General features: G+C 40.9%; 1 protein-coding gene and 1 pseudogene across 2 annotated transcripts in view; both read right to left on the reverse strand.

Moving 5' to 3' along the window:
* The window catches only part of ELL2 (elongation factor for RNA polymerase II 2), a 75,834-nt gene extending 69,295 nt beyond the window's left edge, over nucleotides 1-6,539 (reverse strand). For both annotated transcript variants that reach the window (XM_063085822.1, XM_063085823.1), the window contains exon 1: nucleotides 6,277-6,539. In XM_063085822.1, coding sequence (XP_062941892.1) covers nucleotides 6,277-6,423 — 147 coding nt within the window. In that variant the 5' untranslated portion in view covers nucleotides 6,424-6,539. The remainder of the gene's footprint in view (nucleotides 1-6,276) is intronic.
* Nucleotides 6,540-16,930: 10,391 nt separating this feature from the next.
* Nucleotides 16,931-17,351, reverse strand: LOC134370535 (fatty acid-binding protein 5-like; annotated as a pseudogene).
* Between the last annotated feature and the right edge of the window lie 507 nt (nucleotides 17,352-17,858).

The following is a 17,858-nucleotide window of genomic DNA, read 5'->3' on the forward strand; positions in this document are numbered from 1 at the left end:
CCTGCACTCCAGGTTAAGTGGAACAGAGTCTTGACCACAATTCTCAGAGCCTACCCAGCTTTTCCACCACTGTTCTTTCCTTACCTATGCTGGAGATGTGGTCCCTCTTAGTCTCTGTCTGCTAAAATCCTTTAAGACCCAAAGATCTTTTTTAGACCAATATAAGATCCTCAAGAAGAAAAGAAAGTCATACCATTTGCCCAATAATCTAGTTACTGTGAAACTAGTAGCTAAATGCTTTGATTGTAGAGGTCAATTCAAGGTGTTAATTTGATTCATGAATCTTTAAGGAGCTTATAGCTTAATTAATAAGATTCTCTCTTCTAATAGCTTATACTGCCAGCCATGGAAATGCTACGTTTGGCCTTGCTGGCAAAATATTATTGGAGATCCTTAAACCAGTTCTTCCTCAAGATTCAGCATGGCTCTCAAGAACCTAACACCAAAAGAGAAATCACAAATGGATAAACAGGAAGGAAGGAAGGAAAAAAGGAAAGAAGGAAAGAAAGAGACAGCAATTCTCTATTGTAAATCTGACCTGAATTACGCCATGTTTTTCAGCTTTCATTTGGATATGAAGACATGGCCATTAATTTATTGTATTCTATTCCAGACCTGCTTTTCTAGATTTTTGCATAAGTCATAGGAAGTGTTATATGGAGCTGAGGCATGCAGGAGAGTCAAATGTGGGGTTATATACATGCTGTTTCCTTTATTGTAAAACTTAGCTCATCTTAAATGCAGAAATGCCCATAATATCACATTTTAGGAACAACATCTCAAATAGTCCAAATACATTTGGCCCAAACTGGCAAATAGATGGACTGTACTACAGTGCCAGGCTCCTGGGCCTCTTTGTGGCAAAGAAAAGGGTCACCACAAATTATTAAAAATGACCCAGTGCTGGTTCAGCTGAAATTCTCATTTTCCTCCCTCTGCTGGCTTTATCACCAATTACTAATAAGCTCTATGAGCACAGCTTCTGTAATTTTTTACAAGTGCAAATGGAGCAAATGGAAAGCTGAATCTGGTGATTGCCTTTGGTAAGCTTTCCTGTAAATCACTCCAAGAATTCTACACCCCTTTCCTTTTAAATTCTGTTCTTGAATATGTTCCAACCCTTCACATATGTTCTTTCTTTCTCCTCCCAATTCTGGTGCCAAGGTTCCTTGTCTATCTTTTGAGGCAATCTGGCTACTACTTTTCTCAGGGAGGAGCACACTCCTTTGCATTGAGCAAATGAGCACTTGAATAAACTTTTTAAACACTGCAGCATGGGGCACATACTAGACTTTACTTGATAAAAAGCATTTTAAGATCAAGTGTGGACTGTAGATGGGTCTAAGTTAAAAGTCAGTAGGATGAATTTATTCAATTTAAACCTGGTTACATTTTTAAAGTAGAACAAATGGAATCTGCTAAAGCAAACCTCCTTGTTTTAACTAATAAACATGTTTAACAGTGGCGGTAGTGCTGTGCTGGCAGGTCTGGATGCTCAAGTGGTGCCTTAAGGAGAAGATTATTGAAAACAAACACACACAATTGTTTGGGGGCAGGCAGAAAAAAAAAGAGATAAGGAAAAAGCAGAGTATGAGTTTTTTCTTAAACCATAATGAATCAAATGCTGAAAAGTTTACCTGGTAGAAAGAAAGGTCAAGGTGAAGAAATCACCTACTCCATGACTGGTGGAAGCAGTGATTAAAAAAAGATCAAATAACACATTTAAAAACAGCGACTATGAAGGACAATAACTTTGAAGGCTTAAATAAGACCTTATGTTTTTTAATACTGAGAGAGATGAGTGCTTAAGGCAAAATTAAACAGAAGAATATCTGTACAAATTTTTTAAAACACCATCATTTTCCTAGAAGACACTAATTAAGGCCGGAATTTATTTCAAGCCAACAGAGTTGACAGAGAATGTGTTAACAGAATCCTACTTAAACGCATCTGTTTTCTGATCTTCAGGGATAGAAAATGAACAGCCCCTGCCCCCAAACACAACCATGAAACACTCTTTATGTAATAGTTGGGTAAACATGATAATATTATTTGAGCCACCACCTTTGAAACTTTGTGTAAACATTAAAAAACAAAAAACAAAACCTAAATTGACAGGTTCAGCAAGGACAAAATCTGAAAATAATACTTTGGTAAGATTTTTATTATACAAATGAATTACTAAAATGTCAAAATATAATCAGCTACATTACTGAGGAAATTAGATAAAATATTTTTTAAATGTTGAATTTTAATTTTAAATACCATTTTATATTTAGAAATATGTAATTATAGTAATACATGCTCATTTCAACTATGCAGAGCTTGTTCAGACCACACAATCACAGACACCAATTTAGAATGACTATAAAGTTGTAAGTTGTAACTTATGATTTTATTTATTAAATAACTTGTCCCCTCGTTCAAAATAAACTGTATTTTTAAAAAAGCTCGATATCTTAGATGTCTGTATTAGCATGTCTAAATTTTCCTGAAAATTATGAAAATAACTTTCCAGTTAACACTTCATACAATCAATCTGTAACTGTTTCTGTATTCAAAGTGAGTGGAAAACAACTTTTAGGAGATATTTACTACAACAATAACATCCCATTCCTGAACACACAATGTCCTCCCTTGCCCACTAGGAAAGCTTCTTCTCTGTTCTGCCTAAATCATAGCTTCCTAAAATTCCTAAATTCACTTCTCTGAAACCTTAGGTCAAATGGATTAATTTAGAAGAGCAAATCCAATGGACAAAATAATCTAGACAAAAAAGAACTCTCTGATGCTTAATTTAGCAAATTAACCTGATGAAATTTCTGGCTCTTAGAAAGTCATTACAAGAAAAGGCATAATAGTCATCACTCTGCATAGGCCAAAGCTGCTTGAAAGCCACCTGTCATCAAGAGAATCCTGCAGTAAGTACCAACAGTGCATACAGTCACCCAAAAGGTCCCTCATTTCTTCAGTCTCTTCTCATTTTTTATCCAACTAGGGTTGACAGTTTTACCCCAATTCCCTTGAATAGCGTTTCCATGGCTGAAGTGACAGTGTGGCCTGAGGACAGGAGCTGATTAAGTCAGAAACAAGACAGTGTCCAATTGAAAAGGCCAAGTCAACTTATTCCTCCCCCTTCTCCCGCACCCCTTCATGCTATTGCTTCTACCACCAGTTTTTCAAGAGAAAAAGAAATCCTAGGAGTAACTTAGTCTACCTGGCTCCATACTTAGAAAGGTAGAGGGACTTGGAAAAAGTCTTCTCCCTTTCCCTTTGCTGCCTCTGTACAGATTGACCAGACCCATTAATTGGCATTCACAGAGATGGAAAAAGACAGTAACGATATTAATGGGCAATACAACCAGTCAGGAGCAAACAAAACCATTTTCGGTACCTTTAACTAAAAAAGTAAAATTAGGGCTGGCTGGTTAGAACATGGCGTTATACCACCAAAGTCCAGGGTTCAATTCCTATACTGTCCAGCTGCTGAACAGAAGAAAAAAGTTAAAAAAAAAAAATCAACTAAGTGGTGGGTTGAGAGAGAAAGGGAATCTTTTCTTTCTTTCTTTTTTCTTTTTCTTTTTGTCTTTTTCGTGACCGGTACTCAGCCAATGAGCGCAACGGCCATTCCTATACAGGATCCGAACCTGCGGCGGGAGCGTCGCTGCGCTCCCAGCGCTGCACTCTCCCGAGTGCGCCACGGGGTCGGCCCAGAGAAAGGGAATCTTGATCTCCTGTCTCCTGCAATACACTGGTACAGACACGTAGGGGCTTTTGAAGCATTCTAAGCTTAATCACAAGCATGAAAACATAGGGCATAGGAGGCAGAAATGAAGGCTACACAAAGGTAGGAAAACGAATAGCACTCTTCCTGGGCCCACAGCACTCATGCAGATCATTGGGCACTGTGGGGGCATCTCTTGTCAGGTCACTCTCCCTGGGCACTACCATCCCCCTTCCCTGAGTGGTCCTCCTCACCCCTCCCCTCCTGGACAAGTGCACAGTATCAATCTTGCTGTAATCAACTGTACAGTTTGCCTGTTGTTTCCCCAAGGGGACTGACTGATCAACCGTCCCCAGAGATGCCTCTCCCCTCTCACTGTGTCAGTCTTTCTCTGCTTCCTGGGTCTGTTTCTGACTACAGGCTGGCTTCCTCCTTCTGGCTTCTTTCTCTGGGTCTCTGTATGTTTTTCTCTTTACATCCCTGACCTACCTTTTCCCCACTGTCATTCCTTCCCACGCCCTTCTCTTGGAACAAGCAAGCTTATCTCTGCATCTTGCAAGGCCAAGTTTCTCTCCACTGTCTGCCTCTGTCCCTCTGCCTGTGTATCTGGCTTCCCCCATGTGGGCCTCCCACTCCATTCTGGTGCTGGTCTCTTCACTGCAGGTGCACCTGTCTGAAAGTAGCTACCTGGCACCCGCAGTTTCATATTTCTTGTATCTCTCTGCATCCCTATTGCTGGGTGAATACCGACCTCCCAGCCATACCTGAGCCTTTCTCCCTGGGATTTCATTATGTATAGGAAGTTATCTTTCTCCCTGTGCATGCACACACCCCTCCCCCTCTCCCCCCCAGGTTTGTGAGTGTTTTTCACCATATGCTTTTCTGGTGGGTAACAGGTGCATCCTGGCTTGTGCATCAATATGTCCACCCAATTCTGTGAGTGTCCTCCTGAGAGTATGCTCACCTCTATGAGTCTCTCCTGTTTTGTTAACACATACCCTACAATGTGAGTTCACATACTTCCCAAGGTGTGCATAACTGCGTGCCTCTCCCTCTGTGCACGCTCATGTGGAAGGCCTCTGTGAACAGGAGTCTCAGTTGGTCCAGGTTCACACCTCTCCCGCAGCTCTGCCTGGGTTCTATCTTCCATTGACGCATTTAAAGTGCCCGGCACTAGTACGAACTCAACAGAAGTTAATTCTTTTCTTCGCTTTTATCTGAACAACTATGTAAGTCTGTGTCTGGGTGTCCCTATGTGCCTGTTTTGTGAGATCGGTTGAAGGAGGCTGTGCTATTTGTCAGGATGTCCTTTGGTTATGTCTCCCTCTGACTCTCTCTCTCCTCGCAGAGTAACATGTTACGGGTCCCCCATATGGTATATTCTCCCTCGTGCAATGTGTCCACTCCTGTCTCCCTCATCCACACACAGTCCTGCATGTCCCATAAACGGCTTCCCCATGCACTCTGGTTGCCGCGTTTCTTCTCAGTACCCCCTTCCGTCCCACTCCTTTTCAACGCGAACGCGTTCCTGGATCTGAACTCCAACTGCGGTGTTAAGTGCGTCTATCTGAGGCTCTCCCTGTCCTCGAGATGTGTGTCCGTGGGTTTCTCTCCAGAACGCTGGGTGGGAGGTGGGAGTCTCTGCCGGGGAAGAGTGTATCCTCCCCCCACCTTCAAGCTCGCCCCCCTGTCTTTATGTCCACGACTCAGCCCGAGATGCGGCGCGTCTTTCGGTACGCGGAGCGTCGGTGAATCTCTCCCCAGTGCCCGATGTCTCGCTCTCGGGTGAGCGGTAGATGTGTGAGTCCTCGGGTCTCTCTCCAGGACGCGGTGTCGGTTTGTGTCCACCCCCAACGTGACTTCTCCGGGAACACGAAGCACCTGTGTCCCTGAGAGTACAAGGTGTATCCCCCCTCCCCGGTACGCGGAGCGCTTGGGTTCCAGCCTTTGAGAGTACATGATGTGCGTCCCCTCCCCCATATGCGGAGCGCCTGAGTCCTCAAGTCCCTGGGAGTACAAGGTGTGTCCCACCGCCACACGCGGAGCTCCTGTGTCCCTGTCTCTACGGGTCCACAGCGCCTGTATGTTACCCCGAAAACGCGGACAGCTTGTGCCAGCGGGCTCTCCCTGGTTTTTACCGGTAAGCTGCCCACCCTCTCCCCCGCCGTGGGCAGCGTGGTCATTTCACTTCTCTCCCCGGGGCGTCTCTCCCTCATTGGGACCGAACAAGCCAGGAAACCCGCGGACGCCGTCGGAAAGTCCCGCAGCGGCGACGCACCCGAGCCAGGGCTGCGGCTGCCTCGGCCCCGCCGCCAGGGGCCGCCCGCCTCCCGACGCCCCAGCGCCGGGCCAGCCAGGGACCGCGGCGTCAGCGACCCTGCCCGGCCCTGCCCTGCCCTGCCCTGCCGCCGCGGACGCTGACGGCTGCGGCGGCGAGCCACAGCTCCGCCGGCCCCGCACTCGGTGCCCCGGGCAGGGAGAGGCGCGGCCGGACGGCGAGGGTGCCCTCTCCCTCCCTGAGCCCGGCGGGTCTGCCGGCTGTCCCCGCTCACCTTGTGGCTCTGGTAAGTCTCGAGCGCCCGGATCGCCGTCTCGGTGAGCTTCACATGCAGTACGGTGATGTTGTCCTGCCCCAGCCGCCCGCACGACAGTCCGTAGCGCTGCTCCTCCCGCAGGCCCGCCGCCCCCCCTGCCGCCATCTTAAACTCCCCGAGGTGCCGCCGCCGACGCCACTCGGGCTCCAGCCTCCACTGCGGCCGCGGCTGCTCGGGCTTCTGCAGCCGCCGCCACAGCTACGGCCATCCCGCTGCTGACGTACTGTCATGTACTGCGCGCAGCCAGACCTCGAGCTGCCACCGCAGCCGTCCGCCCCACCCTCCGGCCCCGCGCCCCGCCCTGCTCTCGTCTCATTGGCCTCGTTCCCCTCAGAGCCGCCCTCATTGGCCGCCCTCCACTCTTCACGGGGGCGGGGCCCAAAGTCGCTGGAGTTTTGCTCTCGGGACGGGACGTCCGAGAGGTGAGATGCTGACGCCGAGGTGACGCGCCGGCTTAATCACATCTGACGTCACGTCTGGTCGTCTTGGCTCGTCGGCCGCGATTGGCCAGGCTGGCTTGGGGTCCCTTGCTAATTGGGTGTTCAGGGTGCCTGGTTTGGTTACCTCGGGCCGGAGGCCATCCCCTTGGGAGGATAGTAGTGGAAAGTCAGGAGAGAAGAGGAGGAACCTCACCCCAAATGTGTGAGTGAGGGCATGACTGTGGCCAAGTAGGCTGCGGAAGCTTGTGGAGCTTGATGTGTGTCTGTAAAGGAGGATGCAGAAGGCGCAGTCACTGGAGACCCTCTCCTCAAAACTCACTTTTTGTACTGGAGTCGAGCAGATGGGATTGGGAAGACGTCCTTCTTCGTCATTTCACTCTCAACTTGAAATTAGGGAGTCGACTCTAGGCTTTAGATGTGTTAGGTGCTGAAGATTTAAATCCCTTTTGTGTGGTGAGAGTAGTATAAGAGAATCTCAAACTTTATGGCCTTTCCCATGCCATGCCTGGTTTTGATCCCAGAGGAAAGGAATACATTCCTCTGAATATGGCTGTATGGGCAGGGTTGTGCATTTTTATGAAATATGGAGAGGCACCCCTGGTTGGGGTGGTATCTCCTTTCAAAGGACCTTAGAAGGAGAGTAGAATCCCTTAAATTAAAAGAAACATCGACACCTCATTCTCTGGTTCTATTTGAGTTCTGTTTTACTTGATAGGGCTGTGGGAAAACCTAGCTAGGGCTTAAGGCTAGGAGATAGGCTATTGAGATTAAGTGGAGGAGATAGGGGCACGAGGGGTGTGCCGAGGCTTGCCATACTTTCCATTCCTTGGGATGCTCCGTGTGTAGGCGTGGCTAAAGGAGGGAGCCTAATTTAAAGTCTTCTTCAGGCTGTGTGTGGATAGACTGGCAAATAGGCTTCCTGGAAGACAGGATGCATTCATTGGTGATCAGAAACACCAGATAGAAACAAACCATTGAAAGGTTTGAAACTGTCGAAAGACAGTTAAAAAATTACTTTTTTTTTTTTTTTTTAAATTTGTTGTTGTTACCCTCGGATTGTAAAACCTTATTGCGTTTTACTGGGATTCCACAGGAAAATTTACAGATATTTAATCAGTACTTCCCATCCATTTACATAGGATTAGGGCTATGATATTCCATAATTTCACCCCCCTCCCGAATAAATCCCTTCCCCACCCTGCAGGTACATCCCTTTTGATTCAGACCCTTGTCAAACATTATATGTGTACAATGTGAATTACAGAATGAATTCTCTCCATAGTATATGGATTAAGTGGAAACACCTGTATTAAGAATTTATTTCATCACAGGAGAGCAGTTTGTAAACTGCCTTAATTTCAATGAACTAGAATTGGCTAGCTGTTAAGACATGATTAACACTTGTTAATTTAGTTTACTTGAGTGTTAATTATCTTAAATTCACTGAATAGGGAAATTAAGGCAATCACAAAAAATTGAATTAAGAATTTTACTTTTAGAAGGGAAATAGAGGCTTTACTACCTAGTTTTCTTTGCTTTCCAAAAGTAAAAACCTTGCTCAAATAGTTCACATCTAAGTGAACTATAATCTAGAAAGAATTCTATGCTTGAATTATTCTTTTCTCTTATTTGCTTTAGTTGGATAGGGAAGGGCTGACCACATATCTAAAGGCTTAATTATTTGGGGGCGGGGGGTGGGGGTGGGGGGGTGGATGTGACCAGAACAAGTAAAACCTGTATCCAATTGCTTTTCCAGTGAAGATGGGTAAATCCCCACCCACATGACATCTTAACTTGGCCTCCACTTACTCAGAACTTCCGGTGACATCCAAGAGGTGGGGAAGGAGCAAGGGTGGTTTTCACTATAGTTTGCAGATATCTGACCTACAGCCCCTTACTAGTACAGTAATTGATTTTTTTTTCTTAATTGTGGTAAAACATTTTTTTCTCATGTCCTATTTTAGTGGGTAACACATCTTTAATGGGTAATATATTATTGTAGTGAGTTAATGTTTCTATTTTTCCCCTTTTGAGCTTTTTATCTATGGAAGAAAGCTGTGATCATGTACAAAGTAATATGGTAATCTAGTAGTGTCTCTTCATTGATGTCTCACAGGCCCATTACACATTAAGCCTGTCTGAATCAGATGGTCTAGTTGTGATGCTGATAAAGATAATTAATTTTGAGGGGGATGATGAAAATAACGCTTTGGAAAGTTTGTCATTTTTCACATATTTTTTGTAACTTTATTCAGTTTAAATAATTAACAAATAAATGATTCAATGCCAGCTAAGTGTAACATGCTGTGGAGGATCCAAAAATTAAACTGTATCATCTCTAAATGAATATTCAGTTTAAATGTGGTGAAAGAACCAATATACTCAAAGCAAAGAAATTAGAGAATTAGTAAATACTAATTTTGATGGTATGAGTGATAAGCTGAAAAATTCAAAAACAGGGCAAGTCTGAAGAGTTTTTGAGGAGGTGATGGAACTTGAGCATCTCTTGAGGGCTAAGTGGATAAGTGGAGGTATATAGATGGAGAGAGGATGACTAAAAATTATCTTAATGATCATTCTAGCTGTCCATTCATATTATGAATGAGGAAACAGATCCTGTTAATTTGAAAACCTTCTAACCTACTAGATCCAGAGTCTGAATTAGCTCGTGTCTTTCTAGTCCGTATATACACTGAGTAGCTATTGTTTGGATTTTATAACTGAGAAGAAATCTGGCTTATAAAATAGTTCAATCCAGGGAAAAGCAAAAAGGAAGTAATCTGATGCAGGGCCTGCTCTATCTCTGATGTCTAGTGCAGGCAGAGTATGTGTGAACATAAGGACTTTTCTGGCCTTCAAGTGCTAGGCCACCCCTCATTCCTGCTTGCTATAGATTTAATGAACATTTTGCACGTTTTTGGTGCTGAGGTCACCAGTTTAGATGCCTTCAGGGACAGCTGGTTACCCAAAATGAGTGAAACAATCCAGACACAGTGCCACAGAGACTAAAGGTGCTGAACTGTGGTGAGCTGGGGATGTTTAAGGGGCTCATGGTTTCTTGGTCCAGCTGATTGTTTCCAGGTGGACATTCAGGGACCCTGTGTTTGCCAGATCTTTTAATTTTTTAAGAAAAGGTGGAAAACAAAGATTTTTATGTGAACCTCCTGATTTTTACATGTTAGCATGTAACTCAAATTTTGAATAATCATTTTCTGGACATTATAAAAAGTCTTTGGGCCAGAGTTAGCCCACAAATTTCTAGTTTTCAATATGTGCCTTAGTGGTTTCCAATGCAGAAGGCCATTCTGTCATATACATATTTTAGCAGTTTTGTGAGTTATTTCTTTAAACTCACCTATGCAAAAAGTTAATGCATACTAGTACCTTAATACAAGGCAATGGCTTCTGTCATGAAAAGAGAAGATAGAAACTTATAGAGTTATAGCAGAGAAAGTCTCTGGATGGAAAATTTTCAAGTGGAAATTATTTCCCCTTGGAATTCTCTCTCCCGGATGCCTTCTGCCCCCATTGTGTTTAATCCTGCACCATTGCACTGCTCTCCTTTAAAGACTTTGCCCAGCCCTGTACAAAAATCTTTCCTTGGACACAACTGGAGTAGGAGCTTGATGGTTTCAAAAGAACTTCTCTAGTTCCCCAACTGCAGAAGCACCAGGAGGGTCTCTGAGTAGCTGTCACATGGCCCTTCTGTGTATTTAATGCTATTCACTTTGCTCCTGGTTTCTGTACTTAGTCTCATTTCTGATTGGTGAGAGATTGCTTGTGCCTTGTGTATGATATACCAAACTGTTAACGCTGCAGGCTTTTGGTGTATGTTTTTATTTGACACTAAAGGAACAATATGAAGATTAAAATATTTATGTGAATTTTAAAAAAAAACAAACAAAAAACAAAAAAAACAAAAAAACAAAAGAACTTCTCTAAATGTTTATAGAGAATGAAGGTGAAATGCCTACAGGAAGGGCATAAATATTTGTTGTGAAACACAGGTTTTAAGCTGAACAATTGTTATTATATCATGTATGCATATTCTTTAATCCACTCCATTTAAGTATAAGCAATGTCTCCTTATATTATTATTATTATCATTACTATCATTGTCATCTTGCTAAATCTGGCTCTGAGTACCCCCATCTCACTGAGTGGTAGAACAATAAATTCATAGGTCATGCACAAGTTCCAGGACATATGGGAAGGACTCTCTGGTCTGCGTCCATTACTGCTGGTATAATCCATTAGAAGCTCAAGAATTTTTCTTTAGAAAGAGTTTGGGATGGAGCACAAACTAGATAGAAGGTACCACCATGGGACCTGAATTGAAGCTGCATTTGCATAGCAAGTATACTGTTTTTACTTACATTGTGTATTTATTTGGAGGTAGAGTTAAGAGTGGCTCTGATGGGGATTATGAGAAGGTAGGCTGAAGCTCTCTGTGGCTATGTATATGATGATGCTCCAAGTCTACATGAATCACTGAAAGGGACAGATCATCTGGAACTTTGCTGAGACTGGTAGCCTTGGGGTACCAGGTCCAGCCTCCCTCTGCAGGTGTGAATTTTCCTGGGGTGCTGAAATGACACTGGACTTCAGCTGTACCATTCCTGGAATTGGCAGCCTCTGTTTTCTTCCCAGTCTTGGGAGAATCTATCTCAGCTCCGGACATCTACCTCTACCTTCTCTTAGTCTCCAAAGTTCCTTCCTCTTTCTAGGATAGTCTGTTCTCAAAAATTGTGATCTGGGAGTAAAGAAAGTCCCTCTCCCTCCCCCACTGCCATCCTCCCCTCCAGTTCAGATTCCTTCTTCACTCTTGGTTGGTCTGAGTAGAAGGTTAGGTAGGCAGGGCTATCTTTCATTCTTTCAGATATGTCAAAAACACAACACACACTAACTTCCACAAATGGAGATACTCAGTCTTCACTAGCACCTTTCTGAGTTTCTCTCTCTCTGTTCCTTGCCTTTCTCCACTTGAAGAGGGTCTCTAGAAAGCTGTATGTCCTTTGGAGGCAAAAAGACTCAGATTTTATTTTCCTGCACACACACAAAAACTCTTTCCTTCTTTCTTGATTGAGGGAAATGTCCTGTCCACAGAGTTGTGCAATACAGTGACCAAAGTATTCCTTTTTCCCAGCATGGTAATTCTTTTATGGCTTTCCAGCATAGTACAAAGTACCCAAGATGTCAGATAAGCTCTGAGAGGAGGAAAGTGATAAATAGTGACCTAACAACTCTTACCATTTCCGTGCTCTTTTGTACTGAGAAGGAGCACATGGATTTCTGAGTAAACTGAGGAGTTAGGAAGAATAGAGGGGATGGGGAAGGAATGTCTCTTCAGCTAATAGTGGACCAAGTGTCATCAACATCAAGAACAATATGATAATTAAGAATAGCTTATTCTTGATGGGGCTTTGCAGTTTAAAAGCAATTAAGTTACACTATCTCTGAATTTTCTCTATAACTCTGTGATTAGCCATTGTCTTATATTCCTGTTACCTTTGAGTTATCTGAGGCTCAGAGAGGCTGTGTATCACCTAATTGATAAGTGACAGAGCTGGGCCAGAACCTAAAATTTCCTTTTCCAAATCTAACACATCTATGTTTGAACATGGCTCTTAGAGCTGAGGAATTATTCCAAATATCAGGTTGTCACAGTGAAAAAATAAAGAGAAAATGGTTGGTTCTACTTCATTGGGCAGGTTGGGAGTGGTTTTGTTGTTGTCTGGAAAGCAAGACTTAAGTTTTTGTTTTTTTTTTTAATCACCTCCTTTACACAAACACCAAATATCCTTCTAAATAGTGGAGGCTATTTACTAAATTTAATAGTAAATTTATAATTTTAAATTATTATAAAGATTTATAGTTGTTATACCTTAGCTTTTATTGCATGTTCATATCTATGATTTATTTGATAACGAGTCTCTGATCAAAAGTACATCCCTAGTAATATCCTTGTCCTCATGGGAAAATATCACTTACTTTATGACATGGTTTCCAGAACATATGGCAAAAAGTAGAGAATAAATATAAATAAATATATATGAACACAGAGGACTTTACTGTTTTGACTTAGAGAGTTAGAATTGCAGTTGTAGCTGATCCTATTTTGTTTTCAATCAACCATTTATTCAAGTACATATTTATCATCTTTGATCTTTGGATCTCTTATCACCTATTTTGGGAGCTTTTGCTGTTGCTTCAAATTTTGGAAAATTAAGAATCACATGACCCTTATAGGTTAGACTATATACAGAATTAGGAACAAGTCAGTATAGTACAGTAGAAGATGTAAAGTATGAGCAGAAGACGTCTTAGGTGAGAAGAACCATACATGCACTAATTCAGTGATGTAGGAGTTTGGGATTGCTAGAACACATTCAGCTCAGGGTTTGGGTAAAAGTTTCAAGGAAGAGTTAGCACTGGAAAGTCAAAGGTTTGTAACTGTGATAATGGCAATTTTAAAACATTCTAAGTTTAAGGATCTTATGAGCTATATCATAAGGTGTCTTGGGGGAAAAACAGTAATGTAGCTTATTTGGCATATGGGGCACATAAAGGTGACAGATGGAGCCAGAAAGATGGGTGACAGATTGTGAAGAGAGCTTTCAATATTGGGTTAAAAAATATGGATTTCTATCTGTGAACAATGGGGAACCATCGGAGGCTTCCGACGGGGAGGTAGCATGAGCTAATCCATATGTTAGGATTATCCCGGTGACAGTAGTATGAGTAATGGATTGGGATGGGGGCATACTGGGAAAAGGTTGCTGAGTTAGAAAGCAAACAGTAATGAGGCCCTGTGTTAGGTATTTATAATGGGAATAGAGAAGAGGAGGACGTGAAAGTTTCTATGAAGGTAGCGGTGACTGATTTGGCAGGTTTATTTGGGGATGAGAGGTGAGTGAGCATGAGGAATCAAAAATAACCACTAGCCTCAAGCTTGTTTTACCAGAAGGTAATATGATGTGAATATAAATAAGGAAACTAGGAGAAGGAGCTGGTTTAGGTCAGAGGTACTGGTGGATTGAATTTTTGGCGAGCATTTGAAAATGTGGATCTTAAGCCTCAGAGACAACACCATTGAGTAATAGTAAGAGTTGTGGAATTGAACGAGTTTTCTGAGGGAAGTTATGAAAAAAGAGAATGAGAAAGGAAAGAACTGGGCAGTATTCCCAAATCTTACACTCACTCTAAGGGCTATATACCTCCTTCCCATTTAGAATTCTGGCTATTGTGGGCCACTCTTACTGATATGGGTATCTTATGCCTAAGTGGTAGAGGGGTGTGTATGTGTGTCTGTGTTCCTGTGCATATTTCCATGATTTTCCTAGTAGTAATATTACTTTCAGTCACTTGCATTCAGACATGTTTTTTTGGAGTGTGAGGAAAAAGGAGTATAATTAATTGCTCCTTAGGCATTGCACTTATTTGTTGCACACCCATGAAGATGCGTTTACCTCATACATCTCATCCATTGAGTATGTTATGGCAAAAAGTAGGTGGCCATTCACTGTTGTTGACAGTAATTGGGGAGAATGAGGGCACTTTGACCTGGAAAGTACAGGAAACAGAAGAGATTATTGAGGAGAAAGTAAGCAGGGAGACCAATGATCGGAGGAGGCTTGATATCATTTGGGAGTTTGAAATAGGGTATGACCAATGGAAATAGTGAACAGTGTGAAGCTCAAGTGATAATTTGCAAAAAGCATTTAGTAAAAGATCATTGCTATTGGTAGTAGCCATATACTTACTGGATAAAGTTTGCTAGGTGTACACTGAATGTTTTTTGTTCTAAGTAGATCAAAATTGCAGTTCAATCTTAAGGAATATTATACAACTGGATGAGGAAATGAATACATTTATCTCTAAGTGCTGGTATTGTTGCATAGTACTAAAAGTGATAAAATTCTTATAGCAAATTAATTTTAATGATGATTAATTAACAGAAATGTGTTTGATAATCTGTAATCTGATCTGGAAGCAGGACCATTAACTGAGAGTAAGGAAAACTGCTCTCTGTTTCTGATTCTATCCATCTAATCCTTGCCTTGAATAAATCACTTCTCTTATGTATAAAATGATTCTGGGTGATTTAAAAACTTTGGGTATTTAAATTGTGACATTTCTCTTTAATATTTCTCAATGGAACCAACATAAAAAAATGCAAAAAAGAATGATATGATTTGATTTACCTGTAAAAAGACCATTAGCCTCTAACAGGAATATCCACATTTCTTAAAAACGACAGCAGTCCGGAATGACGATGATCTATTTATTATGACTCTGACCTCTGGTGAAAATGCTGAGACGAGTCAGCAAATTGTGTTAAACTTCAGTAGTATAGAAAGCCAAGCAGCATGATTTAGCTTTGTCAAATGATGAAAAATCTTGTATTTGCATGGAGGAGGAAGTCTGTCCTAAATAGATTTTGACTTGGCAAGTATCTTTGCCTCATTTTTAGGCTCTGGAATCTTTTTTTTTTTAAATGTTTCTATTTTGTGGTTTAGAACTTAACCTATTTTTTACATATTTACTCTGACCATATAGGTTTGAACAAATGGATTGAATGCTATTTTTAAAAAAAAATTTTCATAATATCATGTACTTGGGAATCAATGCTATTTTTGAATATTTGCCAAAATACAAATATGGCATTGAAAATTTACAGAACAATCTAAAGGCATTTTTGAGTTTGCACTGAAAATAATTCGAGAAAGCTTACTATAAAGTACTCAAATATTAGCTCAGAATAGACTTTTTAAAATTCATTTTTAATTTACATAAGAGTAAAATTTACTCTTTTTGTTATATAGTTTTATACATCTGACAAACAAAAGGTTCTAGCACCCCCCAAAAACTTCTTGAAAATACACTGTTCTTTGTGGTCAGATCTTCCTCTCATCCACTCTTAACCCCTGGCAACCACTGAAATGTTCTCCATCACTGTAGTTTTGCCTTCTCCAGGATGTCCTATAAATTAAATCATACAGTAGGCAGACTTTTAAGTCTGGCTTCATTCTCTTAGCATAATACATTTGAGATTCATCCATGTTGTTGCATGTACCACAGTTTGTTTCTTTTTATTGCTGAATAGTATTTCATTTTATAGATGCTCCAAAGCTGAGTCACCAGTTAAAGGATATTTATATTGTATCCAGTTTTTGGCGATTATAAATAAAGCTGCTATAAACATTCACAAAAAGATGGCTTTTGTGTGAACATAAATTCTATTTCTTTAGGGCAAATACCTTAGAGTGGGATTATTGTGTGTGCGTATTGATGTGTGCGTGTGTGTGTGTGTATGTATATATACATAATATACACGTGTGTGTGTGTATATATATATATACATATATGTATGTGTATTTATAACTTTAAATAAACTGCTAAACTATTTTCCAAAAGAGCTGTACCATGTTGCATTTGAGAATTCAAGTTTTTCTGCATACTTGCCAGCACTTGGTATTGTTTTTTTTAAAAATTTAATAACTCTGAGGGTCAATAATAATATCTCATTGTGGTTTTAATTTGCATTTCCCTAATGACTAATGATATAGAGCAAGTTTTCATGTGCTTGTTTGCCATACATATATCTTTTTTGTTGAAGTGTCTTTTCAGATCTTTTGTCCTTTTGAAAAATTGGGTTGTTTTCACATTGTTAAGGTTTGATAATTCTTTATATAATCTGGATATGAGTTCTTTGTTGGATATGTGATTTGCAAAAATTTCCCCTCATCTGTGACTTGTTTTTTCATTCTGTGAAAGTGTTTTTTGCAGAGCAAAACAAGTCTTTATTTTTGATGAAGTCCAATTTATCAATTTTTTCCTCTTATGGATAGTGCTTTTGATGTTGTATCTAAAAACTATTTGCCTGGCTCAAGGTCATAAAAATTTTCTCAGTTTTTCTCTTAATGTTTTACAGTTTTACATTTACATTTAAGTCTACGGCACATTTTGAGTTCATTTTTTATTAGCACAAACACATTAATTTACTAACCAAAGAGATGATCCTAATTAAAACAGCACTTTGAAATAGTAGCCTGTAAAATGTTTGTGATAAAGATAATTAAACACAGTAATGAAAAAAAAGGAGCAGTATGGCAGATTTGCTCATTGAACTGAGCTTGTTCATTCTCTCAGCTAATTCCCATCCAACGTGATCATGGAATTTTTATTCTACTTTTTTCATAGACCCGAGTATAGGTGACATTGTTCATGATGCAGTCCACCACTAATTTCCCATCTTTCGATTTTCTTGATATCATATTTTCCTTCCCATCCCATTCCTAATGTTGAACCAATGTACCATTTGTAAAGTCACAGACAGTCTGAGTTTTTCTGCCATCAGCTGTAGTTTCTTCAAGCTTTTCTCCCAGGGTACAAGAAAACTGTGTTGTTTTCAAAATGCTCTTTGTTTTTTATGATGAAGTTTTTGTAGTCACAAGAAATGATACAATCTGGTTTGGCCATTGCATCCATTTTTCACTGAGCTATTCACACTCCTTGTTCCTTCGTGTATTAATCAAAGCCTTTGCTGTCCACCAGGCATCTTCTTCCTTCCAGCTGCTGAACCATGGCCATAGTGGACATGGGGACTGTGCTTTGACAAGTTAATTTTTATATAAGGTGTGAAGTATGTGTCTAGGTTCATTTTTTGGCATTTGGATTTGCACCATTTGTTAAAAACAACAGTCTTTTCCCCAATGAATTGCCTTTACACCTATGTTAAAAGTCAATCTACTGTAATTATTTGTGCATCTATTCTTGGACTCTATTCTTTATTGATCTACGTGTCTGTCCTTTCACCAATACCACACTGTCATGATTATTGTAGCTTTATAGTAGAATTAACTTTTGAACATCTCTGCTATACAGAAACAAGTTCTCTGAAGCACTCTAGTCAATTTCCTTTTCCATTTTCTTATCCAAGCAATGGATTTTTTCTCAACAATTTTAATGTCTTTAATCTTCATTCTGTTTATATGTTGATTATAAACTCAGAATAGGTTATAGCCTTACTTCCCTTCCCTGGATTAAAAAAAAGATCCTGGTGCACTATGACATTTAACTTGAGCTTTCTCTGTATCA

This window comes from Cynocephalus volans, chromosome 2, assembly GCF_027409185.1.
Source record: "Cynocephalus volans isolate mCynVol1 chromosome 2, mCynVol1.pri, whole genome shotgun sequence".
Lineage (NCBI taxonomy): Eukaryota > Metazoa > Chordata > Mammalia > Dermoptera > Cynocephalidae > Cynocephalus > Cynocephalus volans.